Source organism: Mycetomoellerius zeteki, unplaced genomic scaffold (genome assembly GCF_001594055.1).
Source record: "Mycetomoellerius zeteki isolate Tzet28-1 unplaced genomic scaffold, Tzet1.0 scaffold182, whole genome shotgun sequence".
Lineage (NCBI taxonomy): Eukaryota > Metazoa > Arthropoda > Insecta > Hymenoptera > Formicidae > Mycetomoellerius > Mycetomoellerius zeteki.
The window spans coordinates 725,682-747,113 of NW_017256778.1; the positions used below are offsets into that span (position 1 = coordinate 725,682).

The following is a 21,432-nucleotide window of genomic DNA, read 5'->3' on the forward strand; positions in this document are numbered from 1 at the left end:
ATGATGAACACCATATACTTGATCATCAGTTACTTGAAGAAAATAATGATAAATGTCAAATTCGACGAAATGAATGTGCCGAAAAAGTTTGCTCAACACACAGCCTGAAAACAGTATCGATTGATCCAAGTCCAAGATTACTCGGAAATAATCAATCCATGTGTAAAATAAAAAATTCCATATTGGACAATTCGCCGTCGAGAAATTACTATGAGAGAAAAAGTAATGATGTAAGACGCGTAGCGAGTAGTGATAGTATTCCTCGTGGTTATAACAATGTCATTTTGAGTCAGGGATGTAGAGTTTTAAGCCAAGATTGTGTCAGAAGATCAAAAAGTCCTGATGTTAGGAATACAGTTACACCACTTCGTTATATTCAATCGGCAAAAGGAACGTGGACGTATAATTTGTAAATTATACTAACAATTTAACAAAATTATTCTTAAAATAATAATCTAAATTTTCTGTAAATGCAATCCGAAATAATCTTGTCGATAAAAACGAAAAAAAAAAATGAAAAAATTCAATTAGTAATGGAGATAAGACTTTAAGATCAGAGATTGGTCTCATCATGTTATTTCGGGGGAAAAGTTTAAGTGCATATAAAATTTACAAACGTTTGTGATATATTTCTGCAAGGACTGAAGAAACAAATGTAATTTATTATATATTATGTGTGTGTACAAACAAATCTGACGATTGATATATGAGTAACTTTATTTAACAACCGTTAAGTTTTTTCACAGTTTTATTGAGATAAATTTGTTAAATATATATTATAAATATCTGTAACATGTATAAGATAAAATCAAAGATAAATTATATGCTCTATTAAATATTTTTTCAGTAAAAAAATATTTGGAGTTTTTATGTAGTGGAAAAAATTATTTGGATCATTGATAAGTTCGTTTAAAGATCAATATTTAAAAATAACAATTTTTACAATAAGATAGAATACGAATAAAAAATGAATGTATATATGTAGGAGGTGATTTTGTACACAGATAGTGTTCTATAAAAACTTAAATGTACATTATTTGCATATAATCTCATAATTTATAATCAAAATATCATCTGCATATATCAGTGCGCTTATAAATGTACATACAAAATCGAAAAATGGTATTCCTAAGTATTATTTTCTTGCATTATTTGTTTTTACTTTATTATTTGATTGCGGAGATGTACATTAATTTTTTCAACAATATCACAAAGAAGAAATAATTTATATACATTATATATATATGTATATATGTATGTACATATATACATATAAGATCAAATATAATAAAATTGTACTTAAAACAATAGAATAATAAGCAAAATAACTATAAGGATGTATTATATATAAGAATTACATAGATTAACTTTAGGCTGACGAACAAGCATACAAGGACATATTTTTTGAGACAAGTCCTCCTTACATCATCTGTTAATAGATAAAGCAGAAAGAGAGAAAATAAGAAATTACATTTCTTCTGCAAACAGTACCGTTCCATCAATTAAGCCAATAACTGATGCTAATTAGACTTAAGATATTTTATAATAATGTAAAACATAATGGCTTTTGTTATCTAGAACCGTCCACTTATACATTATTTTATAATTTATAAATAAGTTAATTTAATGTATACAAATAATTATATATATATATATATATTTGATATTGTTTAAACATTTATGTAAAGAAAAATTTTAATCCTTGAATTATGAACAGTGTTAAAAGGTTGTAAACTTGTGTTATTGCATATGTACAAATTGACTTTGAAATTAATATCCTTGTTAATATTCTCTATACACATTAATCAAACATTTTATTAACTTGTTTAAAAAGTCGAGAATTATATAATATTGATATCTAATCATTTTGTGTGTTAATTTCCTGGTATTTTTTTTTTTTTTTTTTTTTTTTTAAACCTTCCCAGATAGCAACGTATCTTGTTGCTGGCATGTGTTGCTATCAAAATTGCAACAACTACTGAGTCCTCATTTGTTGACAACTATTAAATGCATTCGCATATGACAACTTCGAATAGCAACTTGCCAGCAACTCAAAATTCATCATCAAAATTTGTACTATTGCCATCATGTTGCCATAATAATATGCAGCATCGCACAATGCTGTCAACCGATAACGAAAGGTAACATTGATGTAGCTATCTTGCCGTTAAACTGTTGGCAATACATATACACATCGTTACTTGCATGTGAGATACACTGTCGGTATATTAATTCGAAATCGTTGAAGACAAATCTACTAGCAAGTTGCCAGTATTATAAGCACAATTAGCAATCACAAATTTGTGCGATTTTGCTGAGACATGCTTTGTTATTTGGATCTCTATTGAATTATTTTTATTTCATTAAAATAATTAATAACTTGTAAATAGATTAATTTACGCAAATTTCTCACGAGAACGAGATTGCTATATAAAAATATGAATATATACACTCTAACGAATATTTCCCGATGATTATTCGTTTTATGTAAATTTTATCATCTTATCATATCTTATTGAAACTATTGCAAGTAAACAGAGATCGCTAAAATTTTGATGAATCTTTGGATGCTACGCCACACTACGTCACACAAATCGCTCAGTGAACGCGTCATTTTCTCTATTTCCAGCCTGTGTTTAACAATAAAAAATGGTGAAAAATTGTTGTGTTAAAGGATGTAGCGCATCGTGGAAACCAGATGTTGATATATCATTTTTCAGGTAGATTATCATTGTATATAAACTTATATAACCTCAAATATAATTTTCAAACATAACTTTTAATTTTGTTTCCTATATTTTTTTTAGTTTCCCGTTTAAAAATAAGGATTTGTTAAAGGAGTGGTTGGAAATTGTGCCAATAAGTAATAAAATTTCAAAATATTCTCAAATATGCAGCATTCATTTTGACGAATCACAGTACGATTGTTTTTCTGGTAAACGGTTCTTAAAAAAAAATGCAGTTCCTAGTATATTTCCAGAGGATATAGCCAAAATTGTAAGTAATTTAAAGTAATTTAGCTTTTTTATTTTACAAGCGAACGTAAGTTTTTTGTTACTTTATAGAAAGAAATAGTTGAAGAAGTGGAAAAATTATATCCAAAATGTCAAAGTGTTGTGTTGGAAAGTATAAATAACAATAATTTTCATGATCATTGTTATTCGAAATTGGAAGAAACATTTCTTGTATCGTCAGTATTAAATGAAACAGACAAAGCAATACAGGTCACTCCTCGAACTCAGGTTTGTAAATTTTCATTCTAAAAGAAATTTTTTAATATTTCATATTTATTTTGTGTATTTTTTACATATTATCAGAACGTAGGCACGCAAACATCATCGAGAGCAACTGAAAAAGAAAAAGAATTACGATATCGAATTAAGAGCCTTCAATCCAAACTGCGTCGCAAGGAATTGAAAGAACTGAAGAATGTGAGGATACCGATTAAATATTCACCGACTGTTAAAACATATAAAAAAAAATTGTGAATGCTTATATCAATTGGATCATTTGTGTACTAAAAGCTTTTGACGATTATTTTATTTTTGATTTGCTAGAATAAGAACATTATATCTATATAATTCTCTCAATGTTTTATATTGCTGATATTAAAAAAAAAATGTATAGATATTAGTCAAGCATACGCTTCTTTTCCTCTCTTATTAATTTTTATATCAGCATAGCTTTATGAACAAGCCTAATGTCAGTTATAGTTTAACACTTTGACTATCAAGGTGATTTTGATATTGAGTTTAATAAGTTTAGTATATTATTTTATTTGTTTCAATACTTTATTGTTTTTGATGACTTTACATAATTTTTATTGTTTCTTTAATGTCTCAATTGTTTAATAAAATTTGTTTCAAAATCAGGTAAATAAAACTTGCCTTTAAATAAAGTAACAATATCTACGAAAATTTACATGTCAACCAAATATAAATGATATAGTAAAGTGTTAAAAAAGAATATATAATTTTAGAAAAATATCTTTCTGTGTGTATTTTCTGTCCTATAATTATAGATTTTAAAATGTAATATAATAAAAGGATAAGCAATATAAATTTTAAGTATACAATTATTGACTTTTTTATTGATTTATTGTGATTAAAATACCAGTTTTTTTCCCAGAAAAGATGAAATCTTTTTTATTACAATAAGAAAAAAGAGAAAACTGTCACTTGAGGTTACTCTCTCAAATCACGAGTGATCACGAGTTGAAGTAATCTGTAATTATCTGTTTTATATTGTCATATGGAATCGCTCGGTTTTGCTCGTGAAAATGAACGTAAAAATACGAGTAATCAGAATAATTGATACGTTGTCACTTTATGAGAAAACGCTTTGCCTGAACGATTAATGTCTTGACTTATGCTTAATTTAATATTATGTAACGATTATTTGTATTTTATTGATTCATTTTCTAACCTCAACAAGTGTGATGCTCGTTTTACGTGGACTCCAGAATTCAAATTCCCTCGTCGTGTTGGGTGGCTTCGCTTTGTGTCTTTTATTTATGATTCAAATCAAACAAATCTATAATAACAATCAAAAATATAATAGATATCTGAACTATAAACAATATGTGAGATTTCCTTGTATTTAATAAATATTAACAATCGATGTGTAGTTAATGTTTTTATCTATTTTGTAATGTAGTTAAAGACGTTTAATTATACATTTTTAGATGAACGAAATAGCGACAGAACTGAGGACAGTGATAAAATCCATCAACAAATCATCGGCTTATGTTCATCAATTAAATGAAATGCTTATCAAGTATCGCGAAAGAGAACCAAAAAATACCTCAACGTCAAGAGCTACTTTACCGTCTTAAACACTTTAGGAATTAAAATTTCTAAATGCAGAAGGTTGGTAAATTATAATTGAATTGTAAACCCTGGTTTTATATTGTATCATTTAATTTTTTAATTTTTCTCATACTTTATAAATGAGTATTGCACATATTGTTATTTATATATATTATATTGAGTATTAAATTTATAGTACTTGTCACATAATAGTCTTACTATTCATCAGATATAAATGTTAAAAATTCTCTATTATTATTCTCTATGAATATATAGCTTATATTCAATACTTATTATTACTACAGAAATGCATATTAGAATATAAAATTATAAAAAACAGGACGCTGTATGTGTGTATATAATATATATATGCATAATGATTATCAACGAATATCAGGAAAATGTCGGGAAGTTTCAATATCAAGATTCAACATCTAGAAAAATGTTTCAATCGTTTAAATTGTTCAGTGGCAAACATTGAGGATTATTTTGTCCAATATTCTCTAGAACACCATCTGGTGCACACAACCATGGATCCTTTGTTGTCTCTAACCAATTGAACAATCGTTTTTGAAGCTCAACAAATATGTCCTGAAATTCAGAATATACATAAAACATTGAAATGCATTTATTATATTTAGTTAAGAAATGTACTTAATATATAATTATAATTATATACTACCTTAACTTTATACTACCTTATAACTTTATACTACCTTTGCAGACACTTTTGAAGCTATATTATTTAATTCTTCTGGATCATATTTTAAATCGTATAATTCCCATTCTGGTCTCTGATAATATTTCTTTAATGTTTTGTACCATGGTAGAGACTGATGATTCCTTGTTTTATTCAGAATGTCCTGCATTTACAATGATAAATTACTTGTGAATAACTTAATAATTTGTTCTAAAACAATTTCAACTCTAGTTAAAAAAAGATAACATCTTTTGGATATTCTTTTTCAGATTACCTGGAACGTCGGAGATACGTAAAAGTCCTGATCAATAGGAAATGGCATTCTATAGTTGATATTATGTATAAGTTTGTGACGTTTAGTTCTAATTGCACGCATAGGATAATACATGGTAACTTCATGATGTGTTTGGCTAGCAAAGATTGCCGTATTATTTTCTATAGGTTCTATAAATGAAATATTGATTATTTCACAGTATGATCTCTCTGACAGAAGACAGCATATACATATTTCATTTAATAAACGTACATATTATATATACCTTTGAGAAGTAATGGCAAAAGTGATTTTCCAGTAAGTTGCAAAGAAGATACTTCATTGGAATCTTCATTCAAGTAAGTTACATTGAACCAATCTAAAATTGTCGGTACTATGTCTAGTAAAGATGTCATACTATAAGTCACGCTGTTTTTCCTATGGTCATGGATTGGTGATGACATCATCATGGGTTCAGCCATACCTTTAAATTTTTTTTTAATATTTATGTTTTAAAATACTAATGTTCTGTCTGCTAGTTTTCGTTTTTTCGATACCTTAAATGTAACTAAATATACAAACCTGGATCATATAGATTTGTACGACCATTCGGGAAAGGTATGCCATTATCGGATGTATAAATTACCAATGTGTTATCTTTGAATCCTGCATTTTCCAATTCTTCAAGAACAAGGCCAACGCCTAAAAAATTATATTCTTTTTAATTCTTACTGCTTTTACATAATATTATATATAAAAATATAACATCTTGTCTTGTAGCATATTAGAAATATATATTTGAGCATTTCTCAAGTAATTAGAAAGACCTTTATCCAAACGAGATATGGTTGTATATTGAGCAGCAATATCTCTCCGAGCAGCTTCGGTATTCTGAACATAGTACGGCACTTTAACTTGCTCCCATTGATAATATATTGGATTCCAATCGGGAATTGTACCCATTCCGACATCACCATTACCGAATTTTTCACAAAAATTGCCATACTCTGGATGAGTGTGTCCACAGCGATGTGGATCATGAAAGGCAACATATAAAAAAAAAGGTCTGCAACAAAATTTTAACATAACTAAGAAAATGCAGAATAATATATGATGACAATTTGTAATATGATTTTTTAAAATATACAAAATTCATAAATTTTATTATACATAATATACAAAAAATCAATATATTACTTTATAAAAACGAAATTATATACAAGCATTATATTACTTACTGTGTTTTATTTTGTGAGAGAAATTCGCGGACTAGTAATTTTATATAAGTAATATTGCGACCTACTTGAAGAATAGAATTATTTTCTTCTGTATGTGCAAAATCAAATGGATAAACATTATTCGGGCCTACATGTTTCTTGCCAATAATTCCTGCACAAAGAAAATATTCAAATTATAATAACATAATTTATAATGATATTATAAATCCATTAATCGTTACCTGTCCGTATATTGTTTCTCTTCAATATTTTTGGCAAACTTTGAATATTGTCAAAAGAATTAAAATGATGAATCCCATGATGAAGACCATACATTCCATTTTGGTGACTTGGTAATCCAGTTAATATTGCGGAGCGGCTACAAATACATAATTCAAGATTTATATCTTTATTAATTAGATCCAATTTGGATCTAACAACGATACCTTGGTGAACAGCTACTGACTGATGTATATGCATTATTGAATAGTAGACTTTCCTTTGCTAATTTATCCAAATTAGGAGTCTGACATATTTTATTCAGGTATGATCGCATTTCAAATCCAGCATCATCAGCTGTAGATTAATAAACAAACTACTATTTTACATCATAAGAATTATGGATTAAAAATGAATTTAACTGCAAAATTATAAATGTACCTAATTTTTTCTAGCTGAAGGAGTTTGTATTATATTTCTTGTTCATTATATATTGTCTCTTATTTAGTAATTAAAATTGTATATTTAAAAACACAATTTTAATTACTAAAAATATATTTTTACATTTTTAAAAAAGGCATTGGAATTTATATAAAATTATTACGTTTAATTTATTTCATCAATTATTTGATAAAATATTCGCGGATTACATTTACGAAACATGCATTAAAAAGGTACTTTATGTAAATTACCCAGCAACAGAAGTACATTAGTTTTAGCTGTATCAGTTTTTCCATTTATGTTAGGTAATTGCGATAAGATAATGCCCAAAAACCATAACAATTTATTCAAACAGCGGTTCCACAACATCGTTGTTACGTGAATACACTTGTGTGCGTGAGCAGTACGCATGCGTATGTATGTGTGCGTGCAACACGTGACGGACACGCAAGTATTGCCAATAGTGCCAATACGAGCGATCAAAAATTTTCTATTCTTTCGCGATAAGCAGGCGTGTGATAAGGAATCGATTATCTATCACGTCGTGTCTTGCCGAGCGGTACACGTTTCCACATGTATACCATCGTGTATGTATACACAACATGTATGTATGTATGAATCGTTCCGTTTCAAATTTCAACGGCACAAAGCTGTGCAAAGTGCGATCGAAGAGACGCGCGCTTAAAAAAGATTGCTCCGAATCTAGTACATTTTTTATCATTTGATTGGTACGCGCACTTTCCAACATCTGGCAACACTGTGCTGACGATACCGACACGTCAGACTGACTACGTATATATACATAATATGCTTCATTTTATATATTTTTTTAAATATTATATTTTTGTTGTATTTTGTTTCTAATACAACTTCTTATCACCAAGCAAAATGCCGTTGATTGCATCGCATATATCAAAATCCAGCATTGCTCGGGAGGCTCCGAGTCGCTCTCCAAAACGATTCCGTTTGCATGGACAAAGTGTCATTGCGTTTCCATTAGGATAGGTTACATTTACGCTCTTTTTCCTTTCAAGTTTTTTTCATATCCTTTAAATTTAATTAATTAAATTACTGTGAGCACGTACTTCGTTACAGTATAAATATATATAATCGAATGAATTATGATTAAAAATGATTTGTAGTCTATTACTCCGAATTATGTTCGTTAAGTAGAGGGAAAAATGAGGCAATTGTTAACCTGTCTCTTTAACTCGACACGTGATTTAAAATATCCTCTGTTTTTCGATAATCTTCGTCTCGAAACAAATTATTTGTAATAAAAAAAATTAATCTATAATTATCTATCATAATAATTAAAACATCCTTGTCTTATTTTATGTGAAATGTGTTTATTTATTTTAATCAGTTTATATATATTATTTAATTATGAATATTAATTATGAATAATTGTGTATATTAAAAAAATATGTTTCAGAAAACTTAAACAGGTGCTTAAAAGATTACACAGATAAAGATTTTACATCATGTCAAAGAAGATTATTTGTTTGTTTGATGTGGATGGCACACTCACTGAACCACTGCAGGTATTTACATTTTACAAAAATCCTATTTTTTGTGATATTATATTTCTTCTTAGATATTACTGTGCTATTATTATATTTATCTACTTATTGATTAAAAATATTTATTTTTATTTTCTATAGCCAATCAGTCCTAGCTTTGAAAAGTTTCTCCTAGAAACTGTAAAGAAAGATTTTGACATTGCAGTAATCGGAGGTTCTGATTTGAACAAGATTCAAAAACAGCTAGGTAGTGGAAATCTTTTTGAAAAGTATAAGTATGTCTTTGCGGAAAATGGCCTTATCGCTTTCAAGAATGGCAAAGCTTTACCTTCACAAGTAAATAATAAAGCAGTATTTAAAGGCAACAAATTATGTACCTTCTCTTTTAACATACATCAAATTTTAGTCAATTCAAAATATGCTCGGAGAGGATTTTCTGCAGGATTTTATAAATTTCACCTTGCGATATATATCCGAGCTGAAGCTACCATTTAAGCGTGGAACATTTATCGAATTCCGTACAGGCATGTTGAACATTTCGCCAGTTGGACGAAATTGCAGCAAAAAAGAACGCGAGCAATTTTATGAATATGACAAAGAACATCATATTCGGGAAAAATTTATACAAATCCTGAAAAAGGAGTTTCCTGATTCGGGTTTAACTTACAGTATCGGTAAGTGACATGGAAAATATTCAATTTATTATAACAATTAATTAAATCGATTATATAGTGTAGTATATAAAATTTTAATATAATAAATTAATGTTTATTAAATTATTTCAAAATATTAATTGTTTATATTTGATTACAAATATTTTGTATGGATATTTCTACCATATCATATAAATTAATGTCAAAATTAATGTATTATTGTAAATTTTATAGCTAGCAAATTTCTTTATATTTTTTCTAAGGGGGACAAATCTCTTTTGATGTTTATCCCATCGGTTGCGATAAAACGTATTGCTTGCGTCATATTCAAGGATATGACGAAATACACTTTTTTGGTGACAAAACAACCGAAGGTGGTAACGATCATGAGATTTACGAGAGCGATCTGACAATAGGACACCGTGTCACTTGTCCCAAGGACACCATGAACCAATTGAATATCCTTATGACTCTCATAAAAGAGAATAGGGAGAAAGAGCAGCTCAATGTTCCGTTGCAATGTGTATAATAATTAAGGCCTAATAACAGTATTTTTCTAGATTGATATAAATTTATATTTTTAATTAGTATATATATATATGTTATTGTACAATAGATTGGTTTCGTTCCGTTCTTTATTTTTCATTTTTTATCAATTGTTACATTCCTAACGGTGAAAGTATAGTATTTGTAACTCAAATCCTTCAGCACTAATTCCACAAAAAAGCACAACTGTTTTCAGGCACACTTAAAGATATATTTGTACATATGCTCTTTTCTACTAGTTTTACTGCCTTGATATACACACAAGTCATAAATGTTAAATAAAAATGTTATTGGCATTATGAATATAGTTTTTTTTTATTTTAAACAAATTCTACTCTCATTAGTCTTGTGTATACACGACCGCGCACGATTACATCTACACATCCATATGTACATATATATTAAAACATATAAATTAAATTATTAACAACGTTAATAAGAAAAATATTACGGTATTCATTGGAAGACAACAGTATGACGTAGAATGTTTTTTTCCGCTGCTGACAACGTATGAAGGCATTTTATTAGCATATGCAAACGAGCAAGGTTAATACTGCAACAGCTGTTGTTGCAATTTGCATAGTCTTTTGGTATTAATTTCTTACCAACTTCCGTTTTGCAATGCGCGTAAATGCATTTCTATAAAATAGGAATATATATATATATTAAAATTAATATATATACATATATGTGCGATCACTTAGCAGACGTATAGTATATATATATATATATATAAAACGCATATAAAATGTTCTCCATTTGTGAATTAAGCGCTTGTTATGGCATCGCGAATTTTTACGCTCCTTGATAGATAGGTACGCGCTTCGCCGCGAAAGCGGCAAGTCCTTCGATTCTGTCCTTCGTATTCACAAGCTTGCTGTAGCATTGTTCCTCGATCTCCATACCGTCTTCCTGAGAGACTTCCATACCTTTAGATATCGCTACTTTCGCCAATCTAAATGATACATATAGCATAAAATTAGAAATTTTTCTAAATAAATATTGTCAGTAAATGTGGAAGTTATAAATAGAATACAAACGTCAAAGAAATACGTATACTCGCGCTCGATAAGCACAAAAAGATAAACGTATATATATGGTGTGACGTGTATTATATAATACGTGAGTGATCGTATCAACAGTTCTGAGTAAGCAAATTTACTTTTAAATATCTTTATTACAAATCATAATAATAATTCACAGGCATATTATTAAAAAAAATTTATTTTTTTATTTTATAATTATACCTACTATTTTTTTCTTTATTTTATTCTATTGTTCCTTTTTTATGTAATTAATATTTTCATTTTGTATTTTTATTTTACTATATTTGTTCTCCTTATTTCTTTTTATAATTTAGATTAATTTTTGAAGTTTTTATATTGGGTTAGAAAAAAGTTTTTTTACAAGTTGGTAAAAAGACTTTTTCCCAGCAATATCTCCATTAAAAATGATCAAAATTTAAATTAAAAAAAAAAGTTTTTAAGCTTGAAATCTCTACTTTCGAATGGTTACTATATTTTTTTGAATTTATGTGAGTTTGTAATTTTTACATACAGAAAACTACGAGTTGAAAAAAATGAAAAATTTTCTTTTCACTTTATAGGTCTGTAGCGTGCCCAAAAAAATTTTGAGCAAATTTTCGACTATCTATCGTGAAAACTTGAAGCTTTCCTTACAAAATCGTTTTTTAAAAATGTGTTCCTATGATTTTTTATTCCTGAGTTACTCGCGGATTAAGTAAAAAAGGAACATTCTGACTTTATTGCTCGTAACTCCGTTAAAAATCATCGTATCGCAATTAAAAATACAGATTCTTAAAGCTGAAACGTTGCTCTATCAAATGGTGTAATTGCCAATTTTTTAAAAATAGAATATATGGGTTGCTAAAAAAGTCTTTTTACCAACTTGTAAAAGAACTTTTTCCTAATCCAATATTATACTGAATAATTACGTTTTTAATATCAACGACTTACCTAACACCAATAGGGCCGTTGGGTAAAATTTCTCTCGCGATCGAAAGAGCCATTTGATAAGCTGCATCGCCGACCTTGTTTTGTGAAACTACCTCGTTCACGAGACCGATTTGCAGCGCCTGCTCACCATCCAGAATCCGTGCGGTGTAGATCAATTCTTTAGCCTTGGCTGCTCCGATTATCCTCGGAAGTCTCTGCGTTCCGCCGGCGCCTGGGATTATGGCTAGTTTAGTCTCAACGAGGCCCATCTTTGCTTCGGAGGAAGCGACTCTGATATCGCTGGCTAACGCGAGCTCCAATCCTCCGCCCAATGCTGCACCATCGATGGCCGATATCACCGGCGTCGGTAGGGTCTCCACGTCGGTCATAAGATCTCTCAGCGAGGACACGAATTGCAGCACCTCAGAATTATCCATTTTAAATCTCTCTCGCAGGTCTGCCCCAGCGCAAAATACTTTTGGGACCAGGCTGCGTACTATCAGCACTCTCAACTTGTTGTTTTGCCTAATGGAGGCTAGCGCTTCGTTCAACTGAGAGATCAAGGTCTTTCCGAAAGAATTACGAGCGGCAGGCCTGTTTAATCCTAATACAGCAATACCATTGTCTTTGCCATCCAAGTAACTGACGATCACTTCTTTCGCTTCGTCCTTAGGACTTGGCATCGCGCTCGTAGTCAATGTCCTTGCGGCACAAGCGCAGAAGTGATAAAGAGAGCTCGTAGCTCTGACACCTGTCACTAACGAAACCATTTTGCACGAAGCAAAAAGAGTTAAAATGTATTTTCTTGAAAATGTGTGTATCTGGAAAAAAAATTGTATCCTCGATAAGATATTTGTATCTTATCGAAATTGAATTATCTTTCTTTAATCTCTTGTTTTGCATCATCTATTAAATTATACATATATACGATGTCTTGCAATATTTTTTACATAGTATTTAAGTGAATATGATAATCTACCAAGAGAATTACTTACTCGAATGTGCAACTGACCGGTTTCTCGTATGACGCCGTAGCACGTAGACGTGAAAAAATTTATGACGTCGTTATCCTTGATCCTATTTCGGGATTACGATGCGGCAACAACAGGAGCATCGGAGGCGCGCGGGCGCGCACGCGGCAGCGGGAACGTATGATCGTGCACAATTTTTTTTTTTTTTTCGAGCGCCGCGATGTTTTAATTTCCGTAGACGAATCGTGCCGCCTCGCTCCGTGCTGTCTTATGCCACGGCTCCTTGGACTTTACAGACCCCGGTCACACAGCGATTGTACGGCATTGCAACACCGGCGGTGACCAGAGGCAACAAAAGTGGTAGGGATGGACCGAGGAAAGAGATTGAGCGAGACGCAGCGCGGGGACGAGCCGCGTGAGAGAAAATCCCTCCACGTCCAAGTCACGGCTGCGACTGTTTGCTCTTCACCGATGCAAAGCAAACGAAAGCAACATCAACATTCGCACGTGTCGGTGCCGGATCCATCACGCTTGCGCAAAGTGCGCGTTTCCCGAACAGAACGCCTAATTCGAATGAAAGAGGGTGCCACTTGATCCTCTCTGACGCGCGCGTCTGGCGGGTCTTTCTTTTCATTTTTTTTCCTCCGCACAAAAATGATTGATCCGCACAGTCATTCAATTGGGCTTACAATTTTATAATTAGCGATCCCAAGGAATCGAACTCAACACATTACGGATACTCGCACATACATTTATACGTCATGCACACTTTCCTTATAGTAGCAATTTACTTATAGCATAGTGATTAGTTGAACGTTGGGAATATAATAATACAATGGGTCACTACTATTTTTTTGGGCCATTATACGCAGAGAGAACTTTCTTTTAAAATTTACCCTGAAAATATGGTAGTTGTGGTACAATACAATATTTTAAAGATTTTTACCATGCACTTTGGTAAAATTAATCAAACTTAAGTTTGATAAAATAATTATTTTATACTTTATATTTAATAATTATTATTTTATAAAATAATAATTAAAATAATTATTTTATTCTTTATTGTGATTTTATTAATGAATGAAAGAGAGAGAGAGAGAGAGAGAGATTTACAATTCTTCGAAATACATTGTTGTCCCACGACTATCATATTTTCAGAGTAAACTCTAAGAAAAAATTCTCTCCGCGTACTATGCCAATAAATTGTGCTTAGAATTGTTATGACTATCAGGGCAATAAACGTTCGCACAAAAGCAAAATACGTGTATAACATCAATATAGAACAAGATTCATATATTTTTAACAGACCAGAATAGCACAAAGGCTAAATTCATTTTTATTTACTTCTTAAGCAAAAAAGAGTTCTTTTTGTAAACTATGTAAAAGGAAAATCTCTTTTGGAAAATTATAAAGAGTGTTATTGTAATGCCCGAAGGTATTCTTGTACGCAATTAATTCACAATCAGTGTATGTGCAATGGTATTTACTCGAGAGTCATTTAAAGCGCGGTTTTCATACCGTTGATATTATCGCGCGGTAATTTTTCGTTGTTACATTCGGAGAATACAATTAATTGACGGAAATATAAATTCTTGGTGACAAATTAATTATGCGATGATACTGGATAAAACTATAATATACCCATGTAGCGAAACTAAAGATAAATTATAATCCCAGCTGAGAATCGTATCTAGAGAATGTAATACATTCGTCGTAATACATTCTAAGGAAAACATTTGTATGTAAATCCGTTTATTTCTAGCAGCGACGGCGCAGTCGCACTAACTTAACAAGAATTTTATCAATGCGATGTAGAAATTTCTTCTACTATTACAAGTAGAGTCGCGTATACATATATTATCAAAAAAGAATCAGCGACTTTGAGTAAAGTAAAAAATATGTCTATTTTTAACATTTAAACAAAGTCGTAAATGCAGCAATGAAAATAATATCATCGCGATATCAACAGAAATAATAAATGCGTTTGTCGTATTGCAATATATATTTATGCATATTAATGATAACGGTGCAACCTCATTATAATGTAAACTGACTGATGAAATTTCTCTTGTAATGAAAGTTGAGAAATCTTCCATCGCGATGTAATGTATATCATTACGTTGCTAATTTAATATGTGTTGATACATCGATAAATGCGCTTAATTTAAAGGATTATTTGACTTTATTTATTTGTATACAAAGCACATATCTTACCTGAAACGCACGTATACTACAAAGTATTTCTTATTTTATGTATGTGTGTATATAATTACAAATCAATGGAATATCTTTGTATTATTTTTAAATGCACGTTTAAAATGTTTCACATAAATTTGCATAATCTATATTAATATTAATATGTATTGATACATTAATAAATAATATTAAGTTACAGTAAAAATTAAATAACTTTAAATTAAGCGTTATTAATGTATCAATATATTAAATCTGTAATGTAACGATATACATTAATATTAATATAATATATGTAAATTAATGTAAATGCAACGAAATTACGAAATCTTTTTTTACTTGCAAAGTAGGGAACTTAAAAGTCAAGGAATAAGAATTAACACATAAAGTAAACATACTTTTGATATATAATATACATTCTCTGTATTCTAATATTCTGGCAATAAATTTCTGTTTACATTTATCTAAACAGAACGTCCTATCTCATATAAAAAGTTGCATCTATGCTTGTGTTTCGATATTTAACCGCATTCCTAGAATACATACATATATCAGACTTTCTGAAGATAAATTACAAACTATATGACAAATAAATAAATAAATAATAAATAAAGTACGGCCAAAATTCGTCCAACGTGAAAACCGTATGATATATAGGATATTCCTCTTCTGCCGCATCATTTCTGAATCCCTTTGGAATCGATTTTTCCTTAGCGAAAGTATTCGAGAGAAATTATCGTTGATTGTAATTTTTTATCTTTAGCATAAAACACATAGAATCCATTAAAATACATTAATCGAATATAATTTTGTCACAGCTTTTTTACAGCTTAGTTTATCAGAAGCTTCTTATTCTTAATTGTTACTTGAGAAATTATTGATGCCTCGATATTTCTCTTGAGGAAAAATTGATTCCGAATTGACTGAGCGATCTATCATCAAAAAAAGTAACGTAGTGCAAGTGGGACACCATTCAACGTTACTTTCTCTCGCAAGTAAAAAAAATGATTTATTAATATGATTAAGAAATCTGTCGAAGTCATATCGAGCAGCTTTCGTGACTCGATAGATCGATGTACGTACTCCGAAAACGCGATACGCATCACATTGCATTCGATCTTCAATGAGGATTTCTCGGATCGACTCTCACTTCGATTGGTGGTTACTGGTGGTTTCAGTTGGACCAAGCGGCAGGAGTATGTAGTTTAAGCTGCAGGTGAAACAGGTGGCGGTCGAAGCATTGACCTGGTGGCCGAGGAAAGTTTCTGCGACACCAAATGCGCGATATGCGACGATCTCTTCCATACAAACTCCCGCGTTCGGTCATGATCGTCTTGGCTTTCCACTCGAACCTGATTTAAAAAAAAAAAAGAAATAAATAAGCATTCGGTTTATTGAACACAAACATGAATACAAATTAAACTTTAAGCAAACGGAGTAGTCGCTGTTTACTGCCGTTCTTAACTGTTTCGTTACGTCAGTCTTCGTTTCAAATCTGGAATAGAATTTCACGTCGCGAGTTGTAACAATCGTAATATTGATATATACTAAATTAATATATATAATTTAGGAAAATTGAATTTTTCTCTTTAAAAAATATTTATTTGCTATTCGAAATACAGTGAAGGTAAAAAGTATTTATACAATTAGAGATGCACCGGAAAGTATCCGGTATCCGACACTTTTTTACTATCCGACCGGATAGTCGGATATCATTAGTATCCGGGAATATATCCGGTTTGAATCATTTGATATCATTAAATTGTTGATTTTTTATTATACGAATGTTCTAAAAATAAGTATGCATATTCATAATGCTATAATATCTTGAGAGATTTCTAGATTTCTAGATTTCTAGATCTCTAGATTTTTAATATATTCTAAAAACTTTTTAAATTTGCATGAATAATTTATTTATATTTAATTATAACTTAAAATATGAATTAATAAAAACAGTCAATAAAATCAAGAAAAAAGTTTTTAAGAAATTTAGCCGGTACGATCGAGCATATGACACAAAATCATCTGCCTATTGACTTGAGAGTCCAGTTCCGTGATATTCACGCATTGCTATAACTGTTTTTCCCGTCTGTCGACGTACCTGTTTAGGTTGCAAAACTCGAATAGAATGCAGCGTCGCCGCACCGCCGTGCAACACACGGAGGCTCAGTTTGCCAGACATCTCGGCCGTAGTAGCGGTCGCGCTCCTCAGCTCCTTTTTCGCGGCTCTGCCAAACTCTTTCTCGACCTTCAGCACCAATGGTCCCAGGCTGAACTTGGTCTTAATTGTCGTGTGATCGCTCATCATGTTCACCGATACGTCGCCCGTCCTCTGCAAGGATGCCAATCCATACAGAGTGGCTCTCGCTTTTGGTCTGCTCTTAGACTTGGTCTAAAAATCACAAGAAAAAAAACTCATTGAATACTCATTTTTGTCCATGTGTCGAGCAATTGTGTCTTTCTTAAATCTATTTAGATTCAAATCCAGATTTTCAATTACCTTGTTCTTGTTGCTGCTTTGATTTTTAGTCCTATTCTTCGTTCGTTTGCGATTCTTGTTAGAGTTCTTATTGCTCTTATTGGTCGTACGTCTATTATTAGATCTCATTTCTGCAGGAGATTCCAATGAAATCGGTTCTTTTTCCGCTTCGTTTATTTGCGTTATAGATTCAATGGTCTGCGTGACTTTCTGTAAATATAAATTATATATATATATATACACATATTATATACATATATACACACATACACACACACACACACACACACACACACACACACACACACACATATATATATAATGTACTGACATATTAATTAAAAGTGCATAAAATCTCCGAACTTATAGACAAATTCACAGATGAAGACATGATAGATTCTTCCTTGAACTTAATTTTTATTTTTAATAAGATTCCAACATTCTATCATTTATTTTATTCTTTTAAGTTTCTAAATAAAGTTTTGTTATTTAATTAGATTGCTTAAAAATTTAATTGATGAAGTTTTCCATTTTTAGTAAACTATTAATGTCTCGATATTACCATTAAAATTCGATATTATAAATTCGGTATTTTGTAATAATATAAATTATTTAAATCACACATCTAAAAAAGAATGCTTGGAATCATACCTCGATTTTATTTTCATTGTCACTCTTTTCAGTGACAACGGACGTGTCGATCGGCCTTGAGGCGCTCTTTTTGGTACCGTTCTTGGTGCCCTTCCTCTTAGTCTTGTTTTTGTTCTTCTTGGAGCTTGAATTTGAATTCGTTAGTTTCACAGTCACCGGTTCATAATTGGCCCGCAGAATATTGTTGATCTTGCCGAGAATATTATCGACGAACCGATTATATTTTGCTACATAAATCGCTGGCATGTGACCACTCGATTCGGAGTCCATGGCACCTAGACCGTTGATAGAAATTGCATCAGTCAATTTCTATACTTTTCCGGATATTCTTTGTGAAAGTTCATATGAAAATGCTATCCTTAACATTAGAACAGATATTTGTATTCTGAAATTATTCAAGTTGCTACATTTTACCGCACATGAAGTATATTATTTTTTATTAAAAATAATTAACTATTTTAAATCTTGTGCAAGTCTTTGATTAATTGGTGGCGGTGATCAGATGACTGATTATGGATCAATACAAATTTTATATACATATTGTAACAAATGCTACTGTTATACGTGAATGTATTACAATATTAATTTTATGATTTAAAAAATTTTATGCTACACCATCACCGCTACCAGCCTAAGCGTTATCACTTGGTAACCTTTACTCTTCTCTAAAAGCCATCAGTTTACAAGTGGCGAATCCTCAAAATCATCAAAAAAGCCCGTTGAATCCAGAGATCGAGGAATTCTATAAAAATTTCCGATTTGAGGTAAACAGAAAGAGAGAAAGAGCGGCTTTAAGAATACGCCCCGATTGCGTCCTTGAGACCATTTTTCGTGAGGTCATTTCGTCTCGTTCGGGTCATCGACCAGGGTGGGACCGTGCTCGACGTTGCCTTCCGCAGCTCGGCGTACCGTCTCTGGGTTTTAATGAAGGGAAACGCATTCCTCTCCCCGCTGGTTACCTTGGAAGGAAGTCGGCGTTTGCTGATCGAGGAGGAGCCTACTTATTTAAAGCGACGACAATGTTAACGGTATATCGGAATCCTTCGGCGCGGCCAAACTGGTCCCCGATCTAGGCCATGACCTCCTTTTTCGCCACATAACTCACCTACAGACCTATCTAGCCGCGCAGGTCCATCCAACTGCTGCCTACCTAAAAACTCTCCCCCGGTCGTTGCACCTCCTGCAGCACGTAAGCACGACTTTCTTTCGGACGTCACGACGCCGTGCCACGCCGCGATGAAAATCTCATGCCACGGGCAATATTATCAAGGCCGTCTACTTCTGGCACAGACGGAGGCGTTGAATACCGAGGTCTTGGTCGAAGCTCGATCGGAGTCTCTCGATAACACGTACATGATAATAGCTCCTCTGTATTCTCCAGAATCTTATTTGGTGTATATTTTAGAAGAATCCTTTACGACGCGAGACTGACCCGAAATAAATTTTCTTCAAGAGGCACTTTATGGTTTCGAAACAAAAATAGCTCGATACGATAAAACGTTTGACGTATGCACATGATCCAAATTTGAACTTTTGACTAAATTCTATTGATTAAATGCTCATTAAAATATTAATCAAAAATTTAGCAGAAATAACGAACATATTATGAAACAACGATGCTTTTTATTTAAACTTATTCTCTCTCTCTCTCTCTCTCTCTCTCAGCAGTGCTGCCTCTCTACAAGATTTTAAATGTAAATTGTATAATCATTTATTAAGTGTAAACGTATGATTAAGATCTATGTTTTATCATGTTTGTATTTTTATATTTGTATTTGCTTTTTTTTTTAATGTACTGTTTCAGCGCTTGAGAAGATTTAATTCTGAAGCGCTCAATAAATGACGATATCTATCTATCTATCTCTCTTTAAATAAGAAACTCTTTAATTAAATGCGAGAACACTAAACAAAATACTACATCTTAAAAAATGTGATTACTTAATATATTCATCATCTTGTTATGTATATCTGTTGGATAAAAGTAAATGATATTTCTTACATGATTCATGATTATGATCTTGACCTTTACTTTTTATCTGGTTCTTTTTATTCTTTATCTAAACCTTATTTTCCGATTCTTTTCATATTTATCATGCATACTATTTATTTTTTGACGTAATTAATAGGGATGCACCGGATAGTAAAATTACCGGATATCGGATATCCGGACAAAATGTAACGTCGGATATCCGAGAAAATGTCTTTAAAAAAAGCCTATAGAGAAAAAATTGTAATTTTGTAACAATATATGTATAAGATATTATAGCATTATTAATATGCATACTTATTTTTAGAACATTTGTATAATAAAAAATTAATAATTTAATGATATCAAATTTCAACCGGATATATTCCCGGATACTAATGATATCCGACTATACGGTCGGTAGTAAAAAAATGCCGGATAATATTGGATACCGAATATCCGGTGCATCTCTAGTAACTAATTTAACGTTAAATATTGAAGCAACAATAGTTTGCTGTAGTAATTGTTCACAATAAAAGATATCAACTTTCATATCAAAAGAATATTTTACCTTGCATATTTACAACAATTATTCAAGCGACAATATAATATTTCATCCATTACAATTAAATATTCTAGAAAGGGACTCGACATATCATTAATTTTGTGTAAGACATAAACAGATTATTGTCTTCAATCATCTCACCTTTGAGAAATGAAACAGGTCAGTCGGACCTACGTATGCATGTACAAAAGAACACGTTTTGTAGCTTCGACAAAGATCGAGAGCGATCATATATTAAATCACGATTTAAGCATATATATGTCACGTGACAGATACCGAAGGACATCGGCTT

General features: G+C 31.3%; 4 protein-coding genes across 8 annotated transcripts in view; 2 read left to right on the plus strand and 2 right to left on the minus strand.

Annotated features, from left to right (window-relative positions):
• Positions 1-2,240: 2,240 nt before the first annotated feature.
• Positions 2,241-6,060, plus strand: LOC108721815 (THAP domain-containing protein 1). Its single transcript, XM_018446584.1, has 7 exons — positions 2,241-2,720; positions 2,808-2,997; positions 3,066-3,242; positions 3,318-3,461; positions 4,685-4,868; positions 5,778-5,897; positions 5,982-6,060. Exons 1-5 carry the CDS (start codon positions 2,650-2,652, stop codon positions 4,832-4,834), a joined length of 732 nt encoding a protein of 243 aa, XP_018302086.1. The 5' UTR covers positions 2,241-2,649; the 3' UTR covers positions 4,835-4,868; positions 5,778-5,897; positions 5,982-6,060.
• On the minus strand, positions 5,154-8,049 carry Sgsh (N-sulfoglucosamine sulfohydrolase). Its single transcript, XM_018446578.1, has 10 exons — positions 7,890-8,049; positions 7,425-7,554; positions 7,221-7,357; positions 7,000-7,150; positions 6,589-6,827; positions 6,344-6,463; positions 6,048-6,245; positions 5,783-5,952; positions 5,525-5,671; positions 5,154-5,399 (listed from the first exon to the last, which is right to left on the minus strand). Exons 1-10 carry the CDS (start codon positions 8,047-8,049, stop codon positions 5,256-5,258), a joined length of 1,596 nt encoding a protein of 531 aa, XP_018302080.1. The 3' UTR covers positions 5,154-5,255.
• Positions 6,040-10,355, plus strand: Pmm2 (phosphomannomutase). Of its 5 annotated transcripts, none has more exons than XM_018446580.1 (5): positions 6,040-6,120; positions 9,074-9,182; positions 9,303-9,497; positions 9,568-9,835; positions 10,078-10,355. In XM_018446580.1, the coding sequence occupies exons 2-5, from the start codon at positions 9,123-9,125 to the stop codon at positions 10,341-10,343; spliced, it is 789 nt and encodes a 262-aa protein (XP_018302082.1). In that variant the 5' UTR covers positions 6,040-6,120; positions 9,074-9,122; the 3' UTR covers positions 10,344-10,355. The 5 variants fall into 5 exon arrangements, with proteins under 5 accessions (XP_018302082.1, XP_018302085.1, XP_018302084.1 ...); XM_018446583.1 differs by lacking the exon at positions 6,040-6,120 and adding an exon at positions 8,150-8,225; XM_018446582.1 differs by lacking the exon at positions 6,040-6,120 and adding an exon at positions 8,239-8,430.
• Positions 10,356-11,155: 800 nt separating this feature from the next.
• LOC108721702 (uncharacterized) overlaps positions 11,156-21,432 on the minus strand; it is a 17,581-nt gene continuing 7,304 nt past the window's right edge. Inside the window, exons 4-10 of the mRNA XM_018446377.1 lie at positions 18,610-18,884; positions 17,980-18,168; positions 17,581-17,871; positions 16,688-16,831; positions 13,311-13,400; positions 12,337-13,136; positions 11,156-11,315 (exon numbers count right to left, since the gene is read on the minus strand). Coding sequence (XP_018301879.1) covers positions 11,156-11,315; positions 12,337-13,136; positions 13,311-13,400; positions 16,688-16,831; positions 17,581-17,871; positions 17,980-18,168; positions 18,610-18,884 — 1,949 coding nt within the window. The remainder of the gene's footprint in view (positions 11,316-12,336; positions 13,137-13,310; positions 13,401-16,687; positions 16,832-17,580; positions 17,872-17,979; positions 18,169-18,609; positions 18,885-21,432) is intronic.